This window comes from Mya arenaria, chromosome 11 (assembly GCF_026914265.1).
Source record: "Mya arenaria isolate MELC-2E11 chromosome 11, ASM2691426v1".
In the NCBI taxonomy this organism is placed as follows: Eukaryota; Metazoa; Mollusca; class Bivalvia; order Myida; family Myidae; genus Mya; species Mya arenaria.
In genome coordinates this window covers 68,029,797-68,050,967 of record NC_069132.1, presented here as the reverse complement: position 1 = coordinate 68,050,967, position 21,171 = coordinate 68,029,797, and the positions used below count along the sequence as shown (strand labels likewise).

Below are 21,171 nucleotides of genomic sequence, written 5' to 3'. Positions count from 1 at the left end.
CTACAATGTGTGCTATTTCGATAGTTGGAGCTTTTGTCCTGAGTAGGCGAAAATAGAGTTTGAAAATAGAAATTTGCTGCTGTAAAAGCCATTTTGGGGACGCACTGACCCGAAAATTCGAGTAAGGGGACCATAACGAAAAGTGCAGGGATGAACTAGGCCACGAGCCCTACAATGTGTGCTATTTCGATAGTTGGAGCTTTTGTCCTGAGTAGGCGAAAATAGAGCTCGAAAATCGAAATTTGCTGCTGTAAAAGCCATTTTGGGTACGAACTGACCAGAAATTTCGACTAAGGGGACCATAACGAAAAGTGGGGGGATGAACTAGGCCATGAGCCCTACAATATGAGCTATTTAGATCGCTGGAGCTTTTGTCCTGAGTAGCCGAAAATAGAGCTCGAAAATCGAAATTTGCTGCTGTAAAAGCCATTTTGGGTACGAACTGACCAGAAATTTCGACTAAGGGGACCATAACGAAAAATGGAGGGATGAACTAGGCCACGAGCCCTACAATATGAGCTATTTAGATCGCTGGAGCTTTTTTCCTGAGTAGCCGAAAATAGAGCTCGAAAATCGAAATTTGCTGCTGTAAAAGCCATTTTGGGTACGAACTGACCAGAAATTTCGACTAAGGGGACCATAACGAAAAGTGGGGGGATGAACTAGGCCACGAGCCCTACAATATGAGCTATTTAGATCGCTGGAGCTTTTGTCCTGAGTAGCCGAAAATAGAGCTCGAAAATCGAAATTTGCTGCTGTAAAAGCCATTTTGGGTACGAACTGACCAGAAATTTCGACTAATGGGACCATAACGAAAAGTGGGGGGATGAACTAGGCCACGAGCCCTACAATATGAGCTATTTAGATCGCTGGAGCTTTTGTCCTGAGTAGCCGAAAATAGAGCTCGAAATTTGCTGCTGTAAAAGCCATTTTGGGTACGAACTGTCCAGAAATTTCGACTAAGGGGACCATAACGAAAAGTGGGGGGATAAATTTCTGGCTACTCTATTTTCGGCTACTCAGGACAAAAGCTCCAGCGATCTAAATAGCTCATGTTGTAGGGCTCGTGGCCTCATTCTATGAATAAAGATTACCTTATGTTGGTATGTTCCCGTTGCCCCTTCCTGTATTTTAAGATGAGAAATTGGTATTTCAGAAAAGAATAATTATTTTGGTGGTCTACTTATTTAATAAACCCGTCGCAATCAAAATTTTACCAAATGACCTAAAACAGTAAAATCTCATTTTTTCTTACCCCTATTTATATTCTTATAAACAGCTGGAAGGCATACAATGGTTTACTAAAGTTGTATATAGTAAACCTAAGTCATTATATTTATAGTGAAAACATGTAGCAGCTAGCTGCCAGCAGCGTAGCAGCTAGCTGCCAGCATCATATCAACTTGCTGCTATGCCGCTGTGCTGCTGTGCTGTTAACTTCATGCACATCCATATAGTCTGTAATTAAATATTTTTCGAGTGTGCACTAGGAAGGACACTTTTGCACAAACGTTAGTTATTTTCCCCCGATAAAGCTCAGTGTAACTCGTCAGTTTAAAATGATAATATCCATATAGTTCACAAGTAAATAGTCCGGCCAAGGCGCGGCATACTGGTAAAAATATTGTTTGGATGTAACCGTTTCAGGATTGTTCGTTTTACTCAATCTGTTTTGTAACATGGAATACGGTAATTAAAAATAAAATAAAATATATCCCGGACGGGAGTTATTGAATTCCATAATTAAAGTACATAATAGAATGTGAATGCATTGTATGTGACATATATTTGCCATTCTTTCGGAATATCACAAGTGCTTCAGACAAATATTTTATTGAATGAGTGTAAAAAGTATTTCTGTGCAAAGTAAATTGGAACATATTTAGCTTAAATTTATATGTCAACTAAAAGGCATATTTTCTTGTTTGAGAAGGTATGTATTCATCTGTCTTGCTTTTAACATTACATATATTCTGGTGCTATTTTTTCAGAATTTTGTAACAAAATATGAAAAGAAAGAACGAAGTAATGGTCGAAAAAACAATTGCAGAAAATGATCAGTCATTTTTACCAAATATAAATATAAACAAGGATTTCGGGGAAAAACCTGGCCCTTATTTTTAAAAGCGTTTAACTGAAGCAAGCTGTAACTTATTTTATTAAGCCATTTTACGCTCACCTGAGCACAAAGTGCTCAAGGTGTGCTATTGTGATCGGTCTATGTCCGGCGTCTGTCGTCCGTCGTTCGGCGTCAACAATTGGTTATAATCATCCTCTTCTCCTAAACCCCTTGGACAATTTTGATGAAACTTCATAGGAATGACCCTTGGTTGGTGCTTTTTTTCAAAATTGTTCAAAAAAATGAATTCCATGCAGAACTCTGGTTGCCATGGCAAACCTAAAGGAAAATGTCAACAATTGGTTATAATCATGATAATCTTCTCCTAAACCCCTTGGACAATTTTAATGCAACTTCATAGAAATGATCCTTGGTTGGTGCTTTTTCAAAATTGTTCAAAGAAATGAATTCCACGCATAACTCTGGTTGCTATGGCAACCTAAAGGAAAACGTCAACAATTGGTTATAATCAACCATGTTCATTCAAATTATGCCTATGGAGAAAAATTTGCCTCACCCAGTGGATTACAAGTTCATTATAATTACATTTTGTTAAAATTTGATAGTTAAGTAAAGTTTACTCTTGAAACAAGGGCAGCAAGTCTTGCCATATGGTCTCCCTTTTTGTTGCAGATTCCACTACTTTCTATTTTTAGTAACAAGGGAATACAATTTAAATTTTATTAAGTCTTCAACAGTCACTTCTAGGGTAATTGTTGAACTTTTTTAGGTTCATAGATTAAAATAATTACTATACACTTTATTCTTTAGAAGAAAATTTATTTTTTTCTTTATGATAAATTTAATAATTAAACTTTTCCATTGAACTTCATGTAGATTATTGTAAACTTCTTGTAGATTATTTTAAGCTACCATTTATCTTCTGTGTGGGTAGTGAATAAGCCTTATATAGAAAATGATTATTGAAATTTGAAGGATGGTGATGTTGTCCTAGATGAAAGAAGCAATAATAGGATATGAATGTGTTCTGCTAATTATTTTTTAGAGCTTAAGGCAGTTTATTGGTTTAATTGGATGGTGCACTGTTTGTTCTTTCAGTGAGCAAGCAATTTATAATAGTTTTGTCAGTGTGCAGGCAATTAAACGAAGTCCTGTCAGTTGTTTGTGTATCCATACTAAAGTTATTTCAGTGTGCAAGCAATTTAACATAGTTTTGTCAGTGTGCAGGCAATTGAACGAAGTCCTGTCAGGCAACTGAAAAAAGTCCTTTCAGTGTGCAGGTATCTGTACCAAGTGCTGCCAGTATGCAGTCAATTATCAAGTCCTATCAGTATACGGTTATGAGAATCAAATTCTGTCAGTGTGCAGTCAATCATCAAGTCCTGTCAGTGTACAGGCAACTGAACAAAATCCTGTCAGTGTGCAGTCAATCGAAAAGTCATGTCAGTGTGCAGGAAACTGTGACAAGTCATGGCAGTGTGCAGGCAACTGTGACAAGTCCTGTCAGTGAATATCCAGGCAACATGTTTGACCAGTATGTTTTTCAATATTCTTTGAGAACAAATATCAAGCTATATTGATTACAAAGGTTAAACTCTTTTACTCAGGTGAGCGATTTAGGACCATCATGGCCCTCTTGTTTAAACTTTTTCTTCATTCACTTTATACAAAACATAAAGATAACTCCAATAAATGATGGCTACATATAGTTTTAGAATTATTTCCCTTTGACTCTCTGTGGGCCTTGACTATTACTTGGATGTAAAAATAGGTGTGTACCGCACCATTTCAGGAGCAGCGGATCCAGGGCCCCGTTTTACTAACGGACTTACGTAAGCGTAACTCCAATATTTCCGTAAGTTTTTGCGTATACATGCACAATTTTTCAGCGTAACTGCGTTTTACTTAACAGTTCGTACGTACGTATGCACGTAAGTTTTTGCGTAAAACTACGTTTAAAAAAGGCATCCGTAAGTTTGTTCCAAATAGCGTAAATATGGCCGACGGAAGAAATCCCCGACATCGCCTGCCGCGTAATTTTCGCGATAGAGTTGATTTGCTGAATAATTTGAATGATAATGAAGTAAAAGTGAAGTACAGACTATCCAGGCAGCAAATAATTGATTTGCACGACCTTATTGAGGACGACATAAAACCAAGAACAATGCGAAGTCGTGCCATTCAAGCGATGACAAAGGTAAAAAATGTTTGTATTTGACGAGGTAATAGTCGATGGAAAACTTATCGTTTCTATAGCTCGTTTCTATAGACTACGTTCTTTCACGATAGCCTACCTTTCTCAGATCTGACCTTCACCTTGGATGTGTAAACGCTTGAAACAAAAGTTTTACGAACTTTCACACAACCTGCTTTTCCAACTGATTTTAAAACAAAGGCATTGGAGGATTAAATCGTAGATTTTAAATCATGGTTTGAACGTGTTTAGAAAGACTGTGGATTGTTTGTATCAACGTAATGTGAAATTTAAATTTGTATCCGAAATTATCTCTATCCGGATGGAAGCAATCGAGTGTTTTATATTAAAAGAAAAGTTGTTTGTAAGCGTGTTTGTGCTTTATAACTTTTGGGTGGCATTTAATCCCCAATATGTGATATTGCATGACATATATTTATATGCAACTTATAATCTACAAGCTAAAATGTTTGGTTCTTTGTTGTACCGGTAGCTCCTCATAACACTGCAGTTCTTGGCGAAAGGTGAATTCTATAGTGAGGGTGGACTTGTACATGGCGTCTCCAGAAGCACTGTATGTGTATCTGTTTGGCAAGTAAGTAAAACTTCATGTTGATCATTTATTGATTTAAATTAATTTATTTGGTGTTGCATAAAATTGTGATTTTAAGATCTTTCAAAAAAAATTAACAGACATTTGCTGTATATAAATTAATTTAATGTGTGATTTGTAACTACAGTTTTACCATATGATATGAGGTCTTTAAAAATCCTGAACATTTTCCTTCTAATTATGTTTTTCTCATGAATGTTAATCATTAATAATTCATCGAAAAAATAAAAATGTGTTCAAACAGAGGCTCAACCATTAAACAATTCTTTAATTAAAGGGATATCGATAGTTATAGTACTTACAGAGTTATGTATATCATTCATATTTAAGCTTCATGTACATTTAAAGAAACAATTCAATAAATTTACTTAATTTTTAATATCAGGTTGTAGACGCAATTAACCAGTGTGTCAACAACATCAAGTTCCCTACCACCCAGGCTGACCTGGCTTCTATTAAACAAAAGTTTTATCAGGTAGCAAGAATGCCAAATTGCATCGGAGCTGTAGATGGAACATTAATCCCCATCATAGCGCCAAGAGTGAGGGAAGATATATATGTGTGTAGAAAAGGATACCATGCAATAAACGTGCAGGCAGTAGTGACACCCGATATGAGGTATTATTAAATTCAGAACTACCCGGTAATATAAGTGACGTTGATAATTAAAGAAATATTTTTAAATACATACATGTATGATGAAATAAATGATTTATCTGTATGTACCTAATGAATAAATTACACTGCAATAAAAACTGTATTGAATCATTCAGTGAATTAAAACTAACTCGCATTAATATCTGTATGCATAGGGAATCCAAATCATGTATCTGTCTGCATATGTCCATATTGCAGATTCACTGATGTGGTCGCTCAGTGGCCGGGGTCTACACACGACAACACCATATTTGAGAACTGTGGCCTGAAGGCATGGGTCGAGGCAAATAATGTTGGTTGGCTGATTGGTGACGCGGGTTATGCCCTGAAACCTAACATGCTCACACCAAAGGCAAGTATAAACATTATAATTGTGTACAATACTTTAATGTAATATTGTTCAATACAATTACAGAAAGGGTTTCATGTAATTGTCTGTATTTAATTAACACCATCATGTAAAATGTGTTTGTAGCATATTAGGTGACATATTTGCTAGATTATGATCAGGTAACTTGTAAAAACATGGTAAGGTCTTCGGATTGATCCCAGATATAATGCAAGTTATAAATATAAATGCAATAGCTTTAAACACTAATTTCATGCAATTGCTGATAGATCCGGCCTACGACCCAACAGGAAAATGCATTCAACTTGGCACACAGCCGTACCAGAATGGTAGTTGAAAGAGCGTTTGGTTTGTTGAAGTCGAGATTTCGGTAATTATTTTATTTTCAAATACAGTATTACCATCTTGTTACCATCTATTGGTGTTCATAAGTAAGCAACTTAACTTAAAGAAGTGTACGGCAATTAATTATGAAGTGTTTCTATTCAGAAAGCCCAATTGATAACACTTTTGAAATGGAAGATGTAAATAAATAATGAATAAAATATAACAACAATAGGAGACCAAAAATTATTTCTTTCATTAAAATATAACAAACTAATTTGTTTTCATTTGCAACCTTAAATTCAAATTATTATCCCTGAGCTGCTATTTTTGTTGTTTATTCATCAATATTATAAAAAGAAACTTAAATTAAACGAGATTTGATGTTTATATGTTATGCAATTGTTAGAAATGTCACTTTAAATTAAGCAATAGTAGTAGCTTATGATCTAGGCATACCGTTTCGGTAAAAAAAATCACATTCCACTGGATGTGATGTACAACTTAGAGGTGCAGCTCTACATTAAGATGTGTATATTTGTCTTTGTGCTTCTATGTATGTTTTCAAACAATAATGTAGCCAAGCTCTCTAACTTATAGATGCACCTCTAAGTATAGGCGGAACCCTATTTTGTTTACTCCTAGTACAATAATTTTGACCCTATAGGTACATCATAGGAAAATGCTGTTAATTGGTATCATATCATGTTTGCACTCACTTCATTTCATGCAGATGTCTTCATAAGACTGGAGGATTCTTCCAAATCACACCTGAGAAGGCAGCCAAAGTCTTTGTTGTTTGTGCTAAACTGCACAACATGTGTATAGATGATGCTGTCGTGTTTGATGGACAAATCCATGTTGCCCCTGACAATGCACCACCTTACATTGGAGCACTTGACCCAAATGCGCAGAGGGACAGAAGAGCTATTATCGCAAGATTTTGAAATGAACACTCGCATTGTTTTAATTGTGTGCATATCTAATTATTTGGACTAGTGAAGGAAATATTATTACCTTGTGATAGATTCACATTTTTATGTATAATTAAGTTAAGAACTTTCTGTATCAAATTTCATAAACTGTCACAATTGGCCCATTTTTTCTCAAAACATCTTAAGTCTCTAAAAACAGAATTTATCTTTTATCCACTATTTTGGTTAAGGTTTGACTTGTATCTAGTATAAACATTTTGAAGACTTTTTATACATGTACTTTCAATAGAAATAATTTTGCTTATATTAAAGACAAACAATCTTTAACTTTATAGAGTTTTATTAGTAATCTTTATTAATTAAAATAGATACGAAAGCTTGTTATGTTTTAGATGTTTCGAGAAAATGGGTCTAACAGATTAATACCTGTATGAATTAAAATACAATATTGACACAACTGATGACAAACTGTGCCTGTACCATTAAAACCTTTTTTTACTCAGTATATGTGAAAATCTTTTTTTTTAAATGGAGTTGCTGCAAACTCAAAAATGGAAACAACCTTGAATTTGAATGAAGCTTTAAATTGTATGGATTACTTTAAAATCTCATTAAAGTGTAAACAGAGAGAACAAACTTGTTAATGGTATAATGAATCTGAATGAATTCATGAATAAAGAAGACAATGCATTACTATTACTATTATCATAACCATTGTTAATTTGTTGCACAAACATATTTGAAATGTAATGATTACCATCTTAATTGTCATATTTTATTTCATATTGGCATGAAGAAAGTAATTACTTATTACAAAATACAGTACAGCCATGACTCATAATATGATGAAACATTAGCTATTCTGTTTATATAACTGTTTATGAGGGGGGTATATACTCCTAATTATATCAGTGGAAGAACTTGAAGTAACAAAACAAATGCTGTTTCATGGTGATTTTAATCATCCTTTATCTGATATACAAAGAAATCTTATAACACAGTAAAAGGAAGTTTTATATTTTGTTGAAATGCCAATACAGTGTACCTGACCATTCTTCTAAATATGACATGTTTTGCAAATTCAATCATTTCAAATAACTCAAAAATGTACTAGCTAATGCATAGATGAGGGGGGGGGGGGGGCACTCATTGCCAGATTTTAACTAAAGAACATTCAAAAATCTGTTTTTTTCTGTATCAGTTTTCTTAAAGTTAACCTGATTTTACATAATCCTATTGCTGTTTATGTATATTCTTTGTTTTGCCTAAGGACTTGGATGAGATTGACTTAATAGCTATGAACAACAACAGTACTGAACTTTGTAAAGAAAAAACTGTCACATGTATGATTATTAGCCACTTCTATGTAATCACATTGTTTGAAATATGTCACTTTAATATGAATGCAATTGTGTTTCCATATATGTTATTAGTTTACTTGAACATGAAAAAACTGACCAAATTATAAAGATTAAGAAAACTGAACTGTGAATAAAATTTGTTGATATTCAAAAGTATACGCAAAATTTAGATGTTATGTGAGTTTAAGTAGATGAAATGTTGAAAGATTCACAGAATTCTAAGCACATGATTCTAATAACAGTATTACAAATGATTATCATAGGTTACGTGTCGACTATTAAAAGTTATTTAGTCACATTTCATTTTATTAGTCATTTAATAAATATTTATAATTGCTGATGAAAACATGAAATGAATTAAAGAGGTATGAATTGATGAAGATTGAACTGAACAATACTTCTTTTCATTGAAACAGTGAAGCTACAAACAGGAAGCAAAACACATAAACATAATGTACAATGGAACAATAAAATTGCTCAGCTATCACAAAGGTTTTCTTATAATTTTTAACTAGCCAATGTCATTGACATATGAATTAAATACATGAATATGTACACATATTTCTACATAATACAGTTAACACATGTTGCTGTTACATCTACTGACAAAGTTGTAATATGAATCTATTCATGTACATATAAATGACATGTAATTCAATTTTTTGTATTAAATGCAATCTGTAACAAGTTTGTGTATACGTTTCAAAACAAGTATTGCTTTATGTATTGAATAGTTCCATTAACGTTTTTTCTTACTAAATAAAATTTGATTTACAATATTGCCTATATTTAAAATTCTATACAAGTCATGTAACATAAGTTGAAGTTCAGTTTTACATGTTGGCATTATGATGCTTTGACCTTTTTATTCAAGTTAGTTAGATGACCTGAAGTAAAATCTTAATGATGACGAATGGCTCACTGTCTACGCTCAATTAGCCAAATATTAATCTAACTATTAAATAGACAAATTTAGAATACTATCTTTATTATCAGAACATCATTTCATGAAAGTAGTACCAGTATCAGGACATGTGAACAATTTGCCTGACATCTTCATTAGCAAATGTTATGTACTATATAAGTGAGTAAACTAGACCCATAACTGGATGTGAATCTTACACCACTACACCACCACCTTCTTCTGTTCAGAAGTATCAATGGGAGTGATTAATGCTCATTGAATGAACAGTGTCAGTAAGAATACCTCAATTAAGTTATTGGTCTATACCTCAAAGACTTTTCAAGTTATGCTCAAGACAAATATATGTGTGCAAATTAATAAAGAGCAATCACTCAACAATTACAGCACCAAGAGTTATGGATTTTGTGCAATTTACATCTCCTTAAAGCAACTGTGCACAAGATGAACAATTTGCAAGAAAAAAAAAGAAAATTGTCGAAAACTGACAAAAATTGGCTAGTCGATGTTATAACGTGATATTACCAAGTTATATATATATCTTAAATATACCACCCTTTGTAGCACAGTGGATAAATAGCTGGACTGCAATGTTGGCGACACGGGTTCGAACCCGGTCTTCGACACAATTTTTTTTTTCATTTTGAAACTTTTTTTTACAATTATGACATCAAAGCGTAACACATTCTAATAGATAATTGTTCTGAGATTCGTTACAGTAAAAAACGTTTTGGTGCCAATCTGATGTACAGTCCCTTTAAAGAGATTTAATTATATAAAATTATTTGAAGTCGTGAATGGATACAGAGTGGACAAGGTGATTCCTATAAAGCCCACATCACATAGTGGCGGGGTCATAATAATGTTCTATGTATTTTTTTTTATTGCTTTAAAGTATAGAAGTTAATCCTTAAATCGTTTGTAATTTTCTGCTGTTGAAGAATATCGTTGAGGAGCTCATTCTGTTTTATAAGAAGTCTTTCAATGTTTACTGCACCTGGAAAGTAATTTGATTAACATTTATAATAAGTTCCAATCAATGTCAGGTATACCACTGTTAACATAGTGAAATCAATATATGTCTGCAAAGGTTATATTAACAGTTATAATGTATTGATAACTGATGTTAAATTTATGTTCAAGAAGTTGAATAGTTTTGTTCATCAAAACAAGCAGCTAAGTTACATGTAACCTTGAATGACACAAGGCCTCAAGAAATACACACTATTTCCATTTTCAACATGACAAGAGCGCGATGACAATTACAACAAAGGTAGTGATCACAATGTGTCTGCCATGCTTAGCAACTGACAAAATAAGAAAATTTAAAATCCAACCTTTATCACTGTCACTGTTTTCTCCCACTAATGGCAGTGTTGTCATCCTTGTATTACTGAAATATTGAAAAGTACATGTAATTTCATTGTTATCAACAAATAACAATGCAATCATGATATGAAGTTATAACATGTATAACTTATTTCTCCTTTATAACACTCCACAGAATTATCTGCCTAAGTCAGTAGTACTAGAACTATAAGAACAAGGATTAAATCTTAGGCGGTCTAATCACTAGAATTAGTTTATTTAGTCATATATTGTGTACTACCTTTTCTGAACCATGGCAGTACCCAGGGGGAGTGAAGGGGACACTTTGTTTGAGGTGGTTTGACCTGACTCTACTGGCAATGCACATTCAGCTGTTTTGATAGACGATGGACTTGTAGCTGCAGTTATATAGACAAATATAAATATATAAGTGTTATTAAAAACAAACAAAAAGGTATAAATATATACCACATGTGTATCACAACTTCATCTGGAATGACAACATGATATATTCAAATGTTATAACTATCACTTAATGATTTAACATTCACGGTATGAATTACTTACATAATAATTTCAAAGTTTAACTTTACATAAAGGATGAAGGCGAGTACTTTTCTAATCCATATTAAATGTGAAATTAAAAAAAATTATTACTATTAAGAGCAAAGGTGTCCACCCCCACAAACCCCCCTATCGCCGAATCGCCGATCAGCTGAATCATCTGTAATACAATATTACCAAATTTACAAAAAGCATCTTGATTTTATAATGAAAATGTAATTGTTTAAATATGTTTTCGAATTGCTAAGAAATTATGAAATACTACATTTTCAAATCTAGGTTTTTGGCATATTTTACAATTTTCTAATTATATTCATATATGTACTTCATTTCCAGAATCTAAAATATATACAGGAAGTCGATGAGATTTGCCATTTTATGGCTTAAACCGTTACTTATGGTCAAAACTTTCAATATGTTAGTGTGCACCTTTAACTTTCCTACAAATCCTTTAAAGTTTAAAGATGAAAAATAAGTTGCAAATAAGTAATAATTTACCTTCTCCTCCCACGCATCTAACTTCGGAGGAGGCCCACCGCCTGTCAGAGCTGCCATCTGGCGCCTCCTCCGCTCCCTTCTCTTCACATCAGTCTTAATATCAGATAGTTCTTTTTACATTCGTCAAGGGTTCGTTCACACACACCCTGGGCATTCACTCTGAAATACAAATAGATAATTTCTTCAAATTTTATGATTGAAGTTCACTTAGAAGATATTGTACGGGGCTGTGTGAGGGCGGGGGCTCATGATCAAAACTTGCAAACAAATCAACATATAATATCTTTGTGAAGCCAATAGTTACATGATGTGAATGAAACCGGTAAAAAATCTATTTCAATGACCAGAATAAAACTGTTACACGGTATATGATCAACGTCGTCATCCGCCATAGTCAAAGTTTCCAAACAAGCTTATAAAAAGGTACCATACCGCTCCACAATTATCTTCCAGGATTTGTCCTTATCGCAATGTGTCAGTCCTGGGCAGAATTTGCTATCGATGGCATAATTTTCATCGAAGTTTGCATTTCTAAGAACTTCTTGCTCCGCCCTGGACCAGTTCTCCTTTCTTTTCAATTTCTGCGGTGTCGCCATTATTGTTGATGTAGCAGACGAAGTTTGTTTACTTTTTTGACAGGTGCGCGCCAAGAGAGATTTCTACCTCCAATCGGAGAGTTACGCATTATTTACTCCTACGCAAATATTTACACTTACGAAATTTTAGTAAAACGCACGTACGCAATTCGTAATATTTACGTAAGTTGAAAATGTACGTAAAAACTTACGCACAACTTACGAACTGTTAGTAAAACGGGGCCCAGGACTTTCTAAAGGGGGGTGGGCACAACTAATTATAAACATATCAAACTTTTTTGAATGCATTATTTTAATCATATAATGACATGGAATTAACATTTGTCTTCACTGTCAATGATGTTTGGCAGATATATTGAATTAAAAATATATCATATACTGAGATAAACCTTCAAAAAAACCCATATCTAGCCGTTTTGCAAATCGAACTAGGGTGGACGGAATAACAGGCTAAGTCGTTAACCACTCGTCCACCTGAGACACACATATTTATGCTTTAAAATCAGTGCTATATTAACCTACACTACAGTATATTGATTGCACTCAACGATACTGTAGGTACTTCGTGTGTCATTGTTATAAATTTAAGCTAACTGAAGTAAAAACAACTTGACAACAAATTCCAACAAGGGTTTCAAATAAATTATTATGTATAAATTAGCAAAAGTTCTAGCATAATTCAGAGAACTAGACGATAAAAAAGGCCGTAATAGAAAGTTTCAAAGCGACGTTTTGAATGAAAAGGTTTGTATTGAACTGTTTTTGTATTAACATTACATATATTATGAGGCTATTTTTCAGAATTTTGTTCCAAGATATGTATAGAAAGAACGAAATAATAGTCGATAAAACTTTGCAGAAAATCGTAAGATTTTTCCAGTATACACTGTAAATCTTTCATCAGTGACAGTACACTGTTTGATCAGTCATATTTTTTACCTAATACGGGCAAAAAAAAGGATTTCTGGAAAAAGATCCTGATCCCAATTTTTCCGAAATTGTTTAAGCGTAGCAAGCTAATGTAGCTTATTCCATTTAGCCATTTTTTCACTTTTTCTTTACTTCACTGAATAAAAACAAAGTTTAGGGTGATACTTGCCTTTAATCTTAAAAAAGGCCGGTATAGTGTATGGTTACCATAACAATTGACACACACCGTTTGAAGAATAAAGATCCATGTTAATCCACCTCTCGTCTACTTTATCTATTGGTTATCTGCAAGTCAAAGGCAGAATTGTGTGACTATTAATTGAATGCCGCTGTCCATTGTATCACTTGCTTAAGTTTATACGTACTTCTAAGGTAAACATATTTGATACTATGCCCAAAAGCTCGCAACTCTACAATCAAATATATCACATTCTTCTGCTGGTCGCGTAAAATGTCTTATCAATGTAAAACCATTGATGTACTTTTCAGCATTTTATTAGCATTCGAAGTGGGTTTATCCAAGGAGAACACTATACTCCTTACAGACAAAGCCTGCCCATCCTAAGATCGTTCAAAAGGGAGGGTAGTTACAAGTCATCATGTGAGTATAATAATAAAAATAAAATATTGACATTGTTTTAGGCAAATGTTTTAAAATAATTGAGTTCTATGTCAAAATTATTTGATGAAAACAAAAACAAACTTAACGGTTTGTGTTATTAGCCGAGTAATGTGATTGGGATACAATCAATGATACATACAAATTCCGCATGCTTGCTAATATGTTTAATTTTCTACACATATGAAGAGAACCATGGAAGACAACTGTTTTCGTTATATCTCCTATCGGGATTTGGAAGAAAAAACATACAAGAGTGTATGTGTTGGACTTGCCACATTGACAATTGGACAGTTATTCATTTTGCTCGCTTTGATTGCATCGTGGAGAATTCATCAGGAGCCGCCGCCATTGATGAGCAGCACGTACTGTGTGCCATGTAATGATATCAACCAAGCCTATCCTTACACTGACACAGAAAACATCATTGATGCATGGAGACAAATAAATAACGAATCAGTATGCTGTGGTCCCATTCAAAACGTGATGGAGCTTCGCACTCAAAACGTAATGAGCGTTTAGCTTTTGTTTATTCAGGGGCGTAGCCAGCGTAACGCACTTACGCATGTACGTAATATCAAATTGTAAAATGAAAAAAACAAAAACAAATGACCCAAAATGGCATCAAAGTCGAGGGCTAAGTTTATTATTGATATCAGAATAAAGGGAAGATCAGCTATAGTAAGCATTGTTCCTCTGTGCTAGTTACGGCTTACTGAGCCTAAATCAATCAATTGGTAACTACAAAGATGCCCCCCGACCCCCCCCCCCTCTACGGCTACAGGGATATTCCCCTACCACACTCTCCCCCTTTCGGGCGTAACATTCATTTTAGCCTGGCTGCGCCTCTGTTATTGATATATGTTACATTTCCATTATTTTAGAATGATCTCAAAAATTCTATATCGATTTAACTGTTAATCAGTTACAAGAGGTAAGAAATGCATATTGTACTATATCGACCTTCTCTTTAATGAACCGTTTTTCAGAAAAAGCATAGTTATGCATTTTGTTTCTAGATCTGGGGCGGTATTCATAAATTGTAAAGTAATTTCCTAACTTAAGTCACTTTCCCAATTTTATTATCTCTTTAGTCATAGGAAATAAAAAAAATGAAGAATTTCCATCACTATTATATTTACCTTATTGAGAAAAAAAACAACACTTTAATGTTAAAAAAAACACTAATATATTTCTTTTCATTTGACTTTGAATTTAAAGAAACTGACTTAAGTTAGAAAATGACTTAAAAAGTCTTATGAAAACACCCCCTGTCCAATAAACCTTACTCAAACTACTTTAATTAGTTATGTGAGCTGTATACATGTCTACAATGGATTTCTTTTGTTGTTTTTCCTCAAGGAGATGACAAAGCAATTCTTTGCAAACAGACCATCAAACTTGAGTAAGTATTTCTTTAATAACCAGATTAGAATTGGTATTTATATCTCATTCAAATGATTAAAGAAAACAATGCAGATTTTAAAATGTAGTTTGCAGAAGTAGTGTTTTAGTTCGTAATATTTTCAATACATCTTGTTTGCAAACATTAAATTACAATACAATCAACATATTTAAAAGATACAAACGTTTTATGAAGGGTTTGCCACACAGATATGTCGTTATGTAAAGCGTACCAATGTTATTACTTTTGCAAGATTTCAATATAAATCCAGCAGAAGATTTTCATTAAATAATTTTAATTGCTTGAAAAAATACGTATTTTTTTAAGTTTCGGAAGGTTTGTTATCTTATAATTTATAAAGGTTTACCAGTTATCAAAAGTTCATGTAATGATTATTGGTCTTAATTATCTTAATACAGGTCTTCTTGGCGGAGAATCATTTATCACTGACTGTGAGTGGAAGGGAATCGAAACGCCGACAGCTAGGTTGGCTGGAGTGGTAGATAGCGTGCCAAGTGACATAGTCCACGGTAATCATAACAACGTCAACAAAGTTTGAGCTTTTAAATTAATAAATATTCATTAGCAGAAGGGGAATTCAGACCATTTATTTGATGTTTTGTGCTTTTAATACAGACTGTCGTATTTTCGTATCGGTTTATATGTACGTGAAGTTAGCGGCCTAGCGGCCTAACGGCGTGAAGTTAGCGGCCAAGCGGCCTAGCGGCGTGAAGTTAGCGGCCTGGCGGCCTAGCGGCCTAGCGGCGTGAAGTTGGCGGCCTAGCGGCCTAGCGGCCTAATTATTTTTTCTATGTCCAAGCAATTGTTAATGCGTTTTTTTTTTAAAACAATGATAAATCAAGGTTTTTTATTCATATAGTTACATAGCGGCCTTAAATTGTTATCTATTCAGAATATCTTTCTTTATCTTTTATTCTAAAACAATTTTAAATTAACTGTTTTATGCACATAATATCACTCTGAAGCGTTTTTCAACTTTTTTCAAAAAAGTCGATCGAGCACTTCAGCGGCCTAGCGGCCTAGCGGCGTGAAGTTAGCGGCCTGGCGGCCTAGCGGCCTAGCGGCCTAAAATGGTATCCTATTTCAAAGCATGAATACATGCATTTTCTTCTAAAACAATGACATCTTAGCTATTTTTATGCACAAATTAACACTTTGAAGCTATTAGCGATTATCAACATTTTTTTTTTAAAAGCGTCGATTAAGCAGTCAGCTATTTCAAATCATTAAACATGCCTGATCTTCTAAAACAATGATATATTTACTGTTTTTATGCACAAATCATCACTCTAAAGCGTTTTTTTTTTTTTTTTTTAAAGTTCATCGAGCACTTCAGCGGCCTAGCGGCGTGAAGTTAGCGGCCTGGCGGCCTAGCGGACTAGCGGCCTAAAATTGTTTCCTATTTCAAACCATGTATACATGCATTTTCTTCTAAAACAATGACATATTAACTGTTTTTATGCACAAATTAACACCCCGAAGCGTTTTTCAATTCTTTTCCAAAAAAGTCGATCGAGCACTTCAGCGGCCTAGCGGCCTAGCGGCGTGAAGTTAGCGGCCTGGTGGCCTAGCGGCCTAGCGGCCTAAAATGGTTTCCTATTTCAAAGCATGTTTACATGCATTTTCTTCTTAAACAATGACATATTAACTGTTTGAATGCACAAATTAACACTTTGAAGCTATTAGCGATAATCAACATATTTTTTTTTCTTTCAAAAAAGTCGATTGAGCAGTCAACTATTTCAAAGCATTAAACATGGCTGATCTTCTAAAACAATGATGTATTTGCTGTTTTTATGCACAAATTATCACTCTAAAGCGTTTTTTTTTGTTTTTTTTTTTCAAAAAAAAAAATGATCGAGCACTTCAGCGGCCTAGCGGCGTGAAGTTAACGGCCTAGCGGCCTGGCGGCCTAAAATGCTCTCCTATTTCAAAGCATGTATACATGCATTTTCTTCTAAAAAAATGATATGTTAACTGTTTTTATGCACAGACTATCACTCTGAGGCGATTATCAACATATTTTTGAGAAGGATAGGCATGTTCACATGCTTTGAAAAGCTGACTGCTTGTTCGACTTTTTGAAAAAAAGGTTGATAATAGCCTCAGAGTGATAGTGTTTGCTTAAAACAGATAATATATCATTGTTTTAGAAAACAATGCATGTATACATGCTTTGAAATAGGATGCCATTTTAGGCTGCTAGGCCGCTAGGCCACCAGGCCGCTAACTTCACGCCGCTAGGCCGCTGAAGTGCTCGATCGACTTTTTTGGAAAAGAATTGAAAAACGCTTCAGAGTGATAATTTGTGCATGAAAACAGTAAATACATCATTGTTTTAGAAGAACAGGCATGTTTAATGCTTTGAAATAGCTGACTGCTTTATCGACACTTTTGAAAAAATCGCTAATAGCTTCAAAGTGTTAATTTGTGCATAAAAAACAGTTAATATATCATTGTTTTAAAAGAAAATGCATGTATACATGGTTTGAAATAGGAAACAATTTTAGGCCGCTAGGCCGCTAGGCCGCCAGGCCGCTAACTTCACGCCGCTAGGCCGCTAGGCCGCTGAAATGCTCGATCAACTTTTTTGAAAAAAAAAAAAAAAACCGCTTTAGAGTGATAATTTGTGCATAAAAACAGTAAATACATTATTGTTTTAGAAGATCAGCCATGTTTAATGCTTTGAAATAGCTGACTGCTCAATCGACTTTTTGAAAAAAAAAATATGTTGATTATCGCTAATAGCTTCAAAGTGTTAATTTGTGCATAAAAACAGTTAATATGTCATTGTTTTAGATGAAAATGCATGTATACATGGTTTGAAATAGGAAACCATTTTAGGCCGCTAGGCCGCTAGGCCGCTAACTTCACGCCGCTAGGCCGCTAGGCCGCTGAAGTGCTCGATCGACTTTTTTGAAAAAAGTTGAAAAACGCTTTAGAGTGATAATTTGTGCATAAAAACAGCAAATACATCATTGTTTTAGAAGATCAGCCATGTTTAATGCTTTGAAATAGCTGACTGCTCAATCGACTTTTTGAAAAAAAAATATGTTGATTATCGCTAATAGCTTCAAAGTGTTAATTTGTGCATCCAAACAGTTAATATGTCATTGTTTAAGAAGAAAATGCATGTATACATGGTTTGAAATAGGAAACAATTTTAGGCCGCTAGGCCGCTAACTTCACGCCGCTAGGCCGCTGAAGTGCTCGATGAACTTTTAAAAAAAATAATAAAAAACGCTTAAGAGTGATGATTTGTGCATAAAAACAGTAAATATATCATTGTTTTAGAAGATCAGCCATGTTTAATGCTTTGAAATAGCTGACTGCTCAATCGACTTTTTGAAAAAAAAAAATATGTTGATTATCGCTAATAGCTTCAAAGTGTTAATTTGTGCATAAAAACAGTTAATATGTCATTGTTTTAGATGAAAATGCATGTATACATGGTTTGAAATAGGAAACAATTTTAGGCCGCTAGGCCGCTAGGCCGCCAGGCCGCCAACTTCACGCCGCTAGGCCGCTAGGCCGCTGAAGTGCTTGATCGACTTTTTTGAAAAAAAAGTTGAAAAACGCTTCAGAGTGATAATTTGTGCATAAAACAGTTAATTTTAAATTGTTTTAGAATAAAAGGTAAAGAAAAATATTCTGAATAGATAACAATTTAAGGCCGCTATGTAACTATATGAATAAAAAACCTTGATTTATCATTGTTTAAAAAAAAAACGCATTAACAATTGCTTGGACATAGAAAAAATAATTAGGCCGCCAGGCCGCTAGGCCGCTAGGCCGCCAACTTCACGCCGCCAGGCCGCTAACTTCACGCCGCTAGGCCGCTAGGCCGCTAACTTCACGCCGCTAGGCCGCTAGGCCGCTAACTTCACGTACATTCGGTTTATTTCAACTTTTTCATGTGTACTATTTCACGGTCATTGCAAAAGCTATATTTTTTTATAATTATGATTATATTTATCCGCGGTCGACACTCGATATCAATCGTCTGTTCTTTGGTCAACTAAACATACAAATTCAAATATTGCAACATTTGAACACTATTGCAAGATGATAAAGAGCCACTTATTTCGGGGGCTGCAGGTGTGATAAACATGAAACACTTGCATCTCATTTAGGATGAAAATAATACACATTATCCTAGAACGATGTTTTAACGCTTATTTATTTTCAATTTTCATTAAAGTCTTTCATACTTATATATTTGATTGAAAAAATATAATATCCTTTTCATAAACCACATACTGAAAGACATAAGAAATGGCGCGGAGCTGCGCGAGACTCATCTTACATGGGGGTACGGGGTGAAACGGGTTTTCCAGTACTTATGCACGAAAATAATAGCTAATGCACTTACCGTGTAATTATGCACTTGTGACAGTTTAAATAAATTAATGTCATAAAAGTAGTGAAGAATTTGTTGTATGGAGTTTTAAACACTTGACTGTTAGCCCGGGGATTCCCGCCTCACCACTAACAATAATTGTAGATAGAAGAAAACTCCAGCTTTCTTTGAAGCCGTATGAGCGACAATATTTATTTGCGTTTAAATCAAACAGTTTAAAACAAACGTAAAAAACAATCAAATGAAATTGAGTGCCCCAGAAGATCCCGTTTCTTTATATAATAAACTTGCATGCTCTATATTTTAAAATATGAATAAAAAACACATATTTTTCGTGAACGGCAGACACTCAATATTTGCCAAATAATATTTTAAAGAGGTGAACACGCAATTTTTACACGTCTGCAAAGCGGTGTACGGTGGTCCAAAAGTATATGTGAAGAATTGTTCTTAAAATAATCGTACAAAAACATAAACGCTTTGTGAAATCTTTATCGGTATTTAAATCATTATGCGATCTTCTCTTTTAAAGGTCATTCAAAACTTCGATGGAACAAAAACAGCAGCCCATTTACTGCAAAAAGCTTCATTCATCTCGAACTTGAGGGGGAAATCTTCATTAGGAGACCAGGCTACTACATAGTGTCTTCAACGCTGAATGTAAATACAACAGGAACGATAAATACAAGAGAATTCAGTCACAGCCTAAGTCAACTGTCCCACAAATATGGAACCAAAGGTGTTCTCATGCTACGCAAAAGGTCCATCGAAGAATCCGACGGCAGTGTTTTTACAAGTTTTATGTCCTCGGTTTTTAAGTTGTATGAGCATGACAGAATATCTGTATCTGTCAGCAATCCAAACGTTTTAGCTTGTAACCAGTCAAACGACCATTTCACTGCATACTACACTTATGACATCGCCTAAATTCCGAGTATTGACTCGATTAGCAATTCTTTTTTGGTATATTTAGTTTTATAACTAGTTTTGTTTATGCAGTGTGAGCCTTAAAGTGACACTTTTATTCAAAATCAATACATACACATGTATAACAAACATAAATTTTGACTGATAAACCTTTAACTACTTACGAAATAATGCACTTATGGAAAATATTAATTACCGATAACAAGATTGTAACCGTGTATGTAATAGCAGAAAGCGCAAAAATATTAAATGATTGGTGAATGCTAAAAGATTTACTGTTATTAACAAAAGTCCCATAAGGTAGAAATATCGTGTTTTATGCTAATTTCCTTCAAATTAAACTCGGTATCCTTCATTATTTGGAGTAAGAGTGCATATTTAAGAAGTTGTATGACATGTATGTAATATAACACTGCCGGTATTGCATAAAAATACACTAGCTTGGTTTCAATTTTTTCTTTTATTCTTATGAAGTTGTACACATGAA

At 34.2% G+C, this 21,171-nt stretch overlaps 2 protein-coding genes across 6 annotated transcripts; both read left to right on the top strand.

The window, feature by feature from the left end:
* Nucleotides 1-3,829: 3,829 nt before the first annotated feature.
* LOC128208999 (uncharacterized) lies at nucleotides 3,830-20,968 on the top strand. 2 transcript variants are annotated; one of them, XM_052912786.1, is made up of 6 exons: nucleotides 3,830-3,935; nucleotides 13,842-13,953; nucleotides 14,161-14,478; nucleotides 15,334-15,376; nucleotides 15,796-15,906; nucleotides 20,290-20,968. In XM_052912786.1, exons 3-6 carry the CDS (start codon nucleotides 14,167-14,169, stop codon nucleotides 20,682-20,684), a joined length of 861 nt encoding a protein of 286 aa, XP_052768746.1. In that variant the 5' UTR covers nucleotides 3,830-3,935; nucleotides 13,842-13,953; nucleotides 14,161-14,166; the 3' UTR covers nucleotides 20,685-20,968. The 2 variants fall into 2 exon arrangements, with proteins under 2 accessions (XP_052768746.1, XP_052768747.1); XM_052912787.1 differs by having other exon boundaries at nucleotides 3,862-3,935; nucleotides 13,853-13,953.
* Nucleotides 4,197-9,225, top strand: LOC128209000 (putative nuclease HARBI1). 4 transcript variants are annotated; one of them, XM_052912789.1, is made up of 6 exons: nucleotides 4,197-4,277; nucleotides 4,768-4,869; nucleotides 5,273-5,505; nucleotides 5,743-5,896; nucleotides 6,163-6,263; nucleotides 6,951-9,224. In XM_052912789.1, the coding sequence occupies exons 1-6, from the start codon at nucleotides 4,245-4,247 to the stop codon at nucleotides 7,162-7,164; spliced, it is 837 nt and encodes a 278-aa protein (XP_052768749.1). In that variant the 5' UTR covers nucleotides 4,197-4,244; the 3' UTR covers nucleotides 7,165-9,224. The 4 variants fall into 4 exon arrangements, with proteins under 4 accessions (XP_052768749.1, XP_052768750.1, XP_052768751.1 ...); XM_052912790.1 differs by lacking the exon at nucleotides 4,197-4,277 and adding an exon at nucleotides 4,392-4,510; XM_052912791.1 differs by lacking the exon at nucleotides 4,197-4,277 and adding an exon at nucleotides 4,398-4,638 and having other exon boundaries at nucleotides 5,363-5,505; nucleotides 6,951-9,225.
* Nucleotides 20,969-21,171: the final 203 nt, after the last annotated feature.

What these genes read in the sequence shown, in the direction of transcription:
- LOC128209000 (XM_052912788.1), top strand. Translation starts at nt 4,597, where the DNA reads ATGGAAGCAATCGAGTGTTTTATATTAAAAGAAAAGTTGTTT. An exon ending in GTAGTGACACCCGATATGAG is followed by an intron (nt 5,506 to 5,742) that starts GTATTATTAAAT and finishes TCCATATTGCAG; the next exon opens with ATTCACTGATGTGGTCGCTC. An exon ending in CTAACATGCTCACACCAAAG is followed by an intron (nt 5,897 to 6,162) that starts GCAAGTATAAAC and finishes AATTGCTGATAG; the next exon opens with ATCCGGCCTACGACCCAACA.
- LOC128208999 (XM_052912786.1), top strand. Translation starts at nt 14,167, where the DNA reads ATGGAAGACAACTGTTTTCGTTATATCTCCTATCGGGATTTGGAAGAA. An exon ending in TGGAGCTTCGCACTCAAAAC is followed by an intron (nt 14,479 to 15,333) that starts GTAATGAGCGTT and finishes TTTTTCCTCAAG; the next exon opens with GAGATGACAAAGCAATTCTT. An exon ending in AAACAGACCATCAAACTTGA is followed by an intron (nt 15,377 to 15,795) that starts GTAAGTATTTCT and finishes ATCTTAATACAG; the next exon opens with GTCTTCTTGGCGGAGAATCA.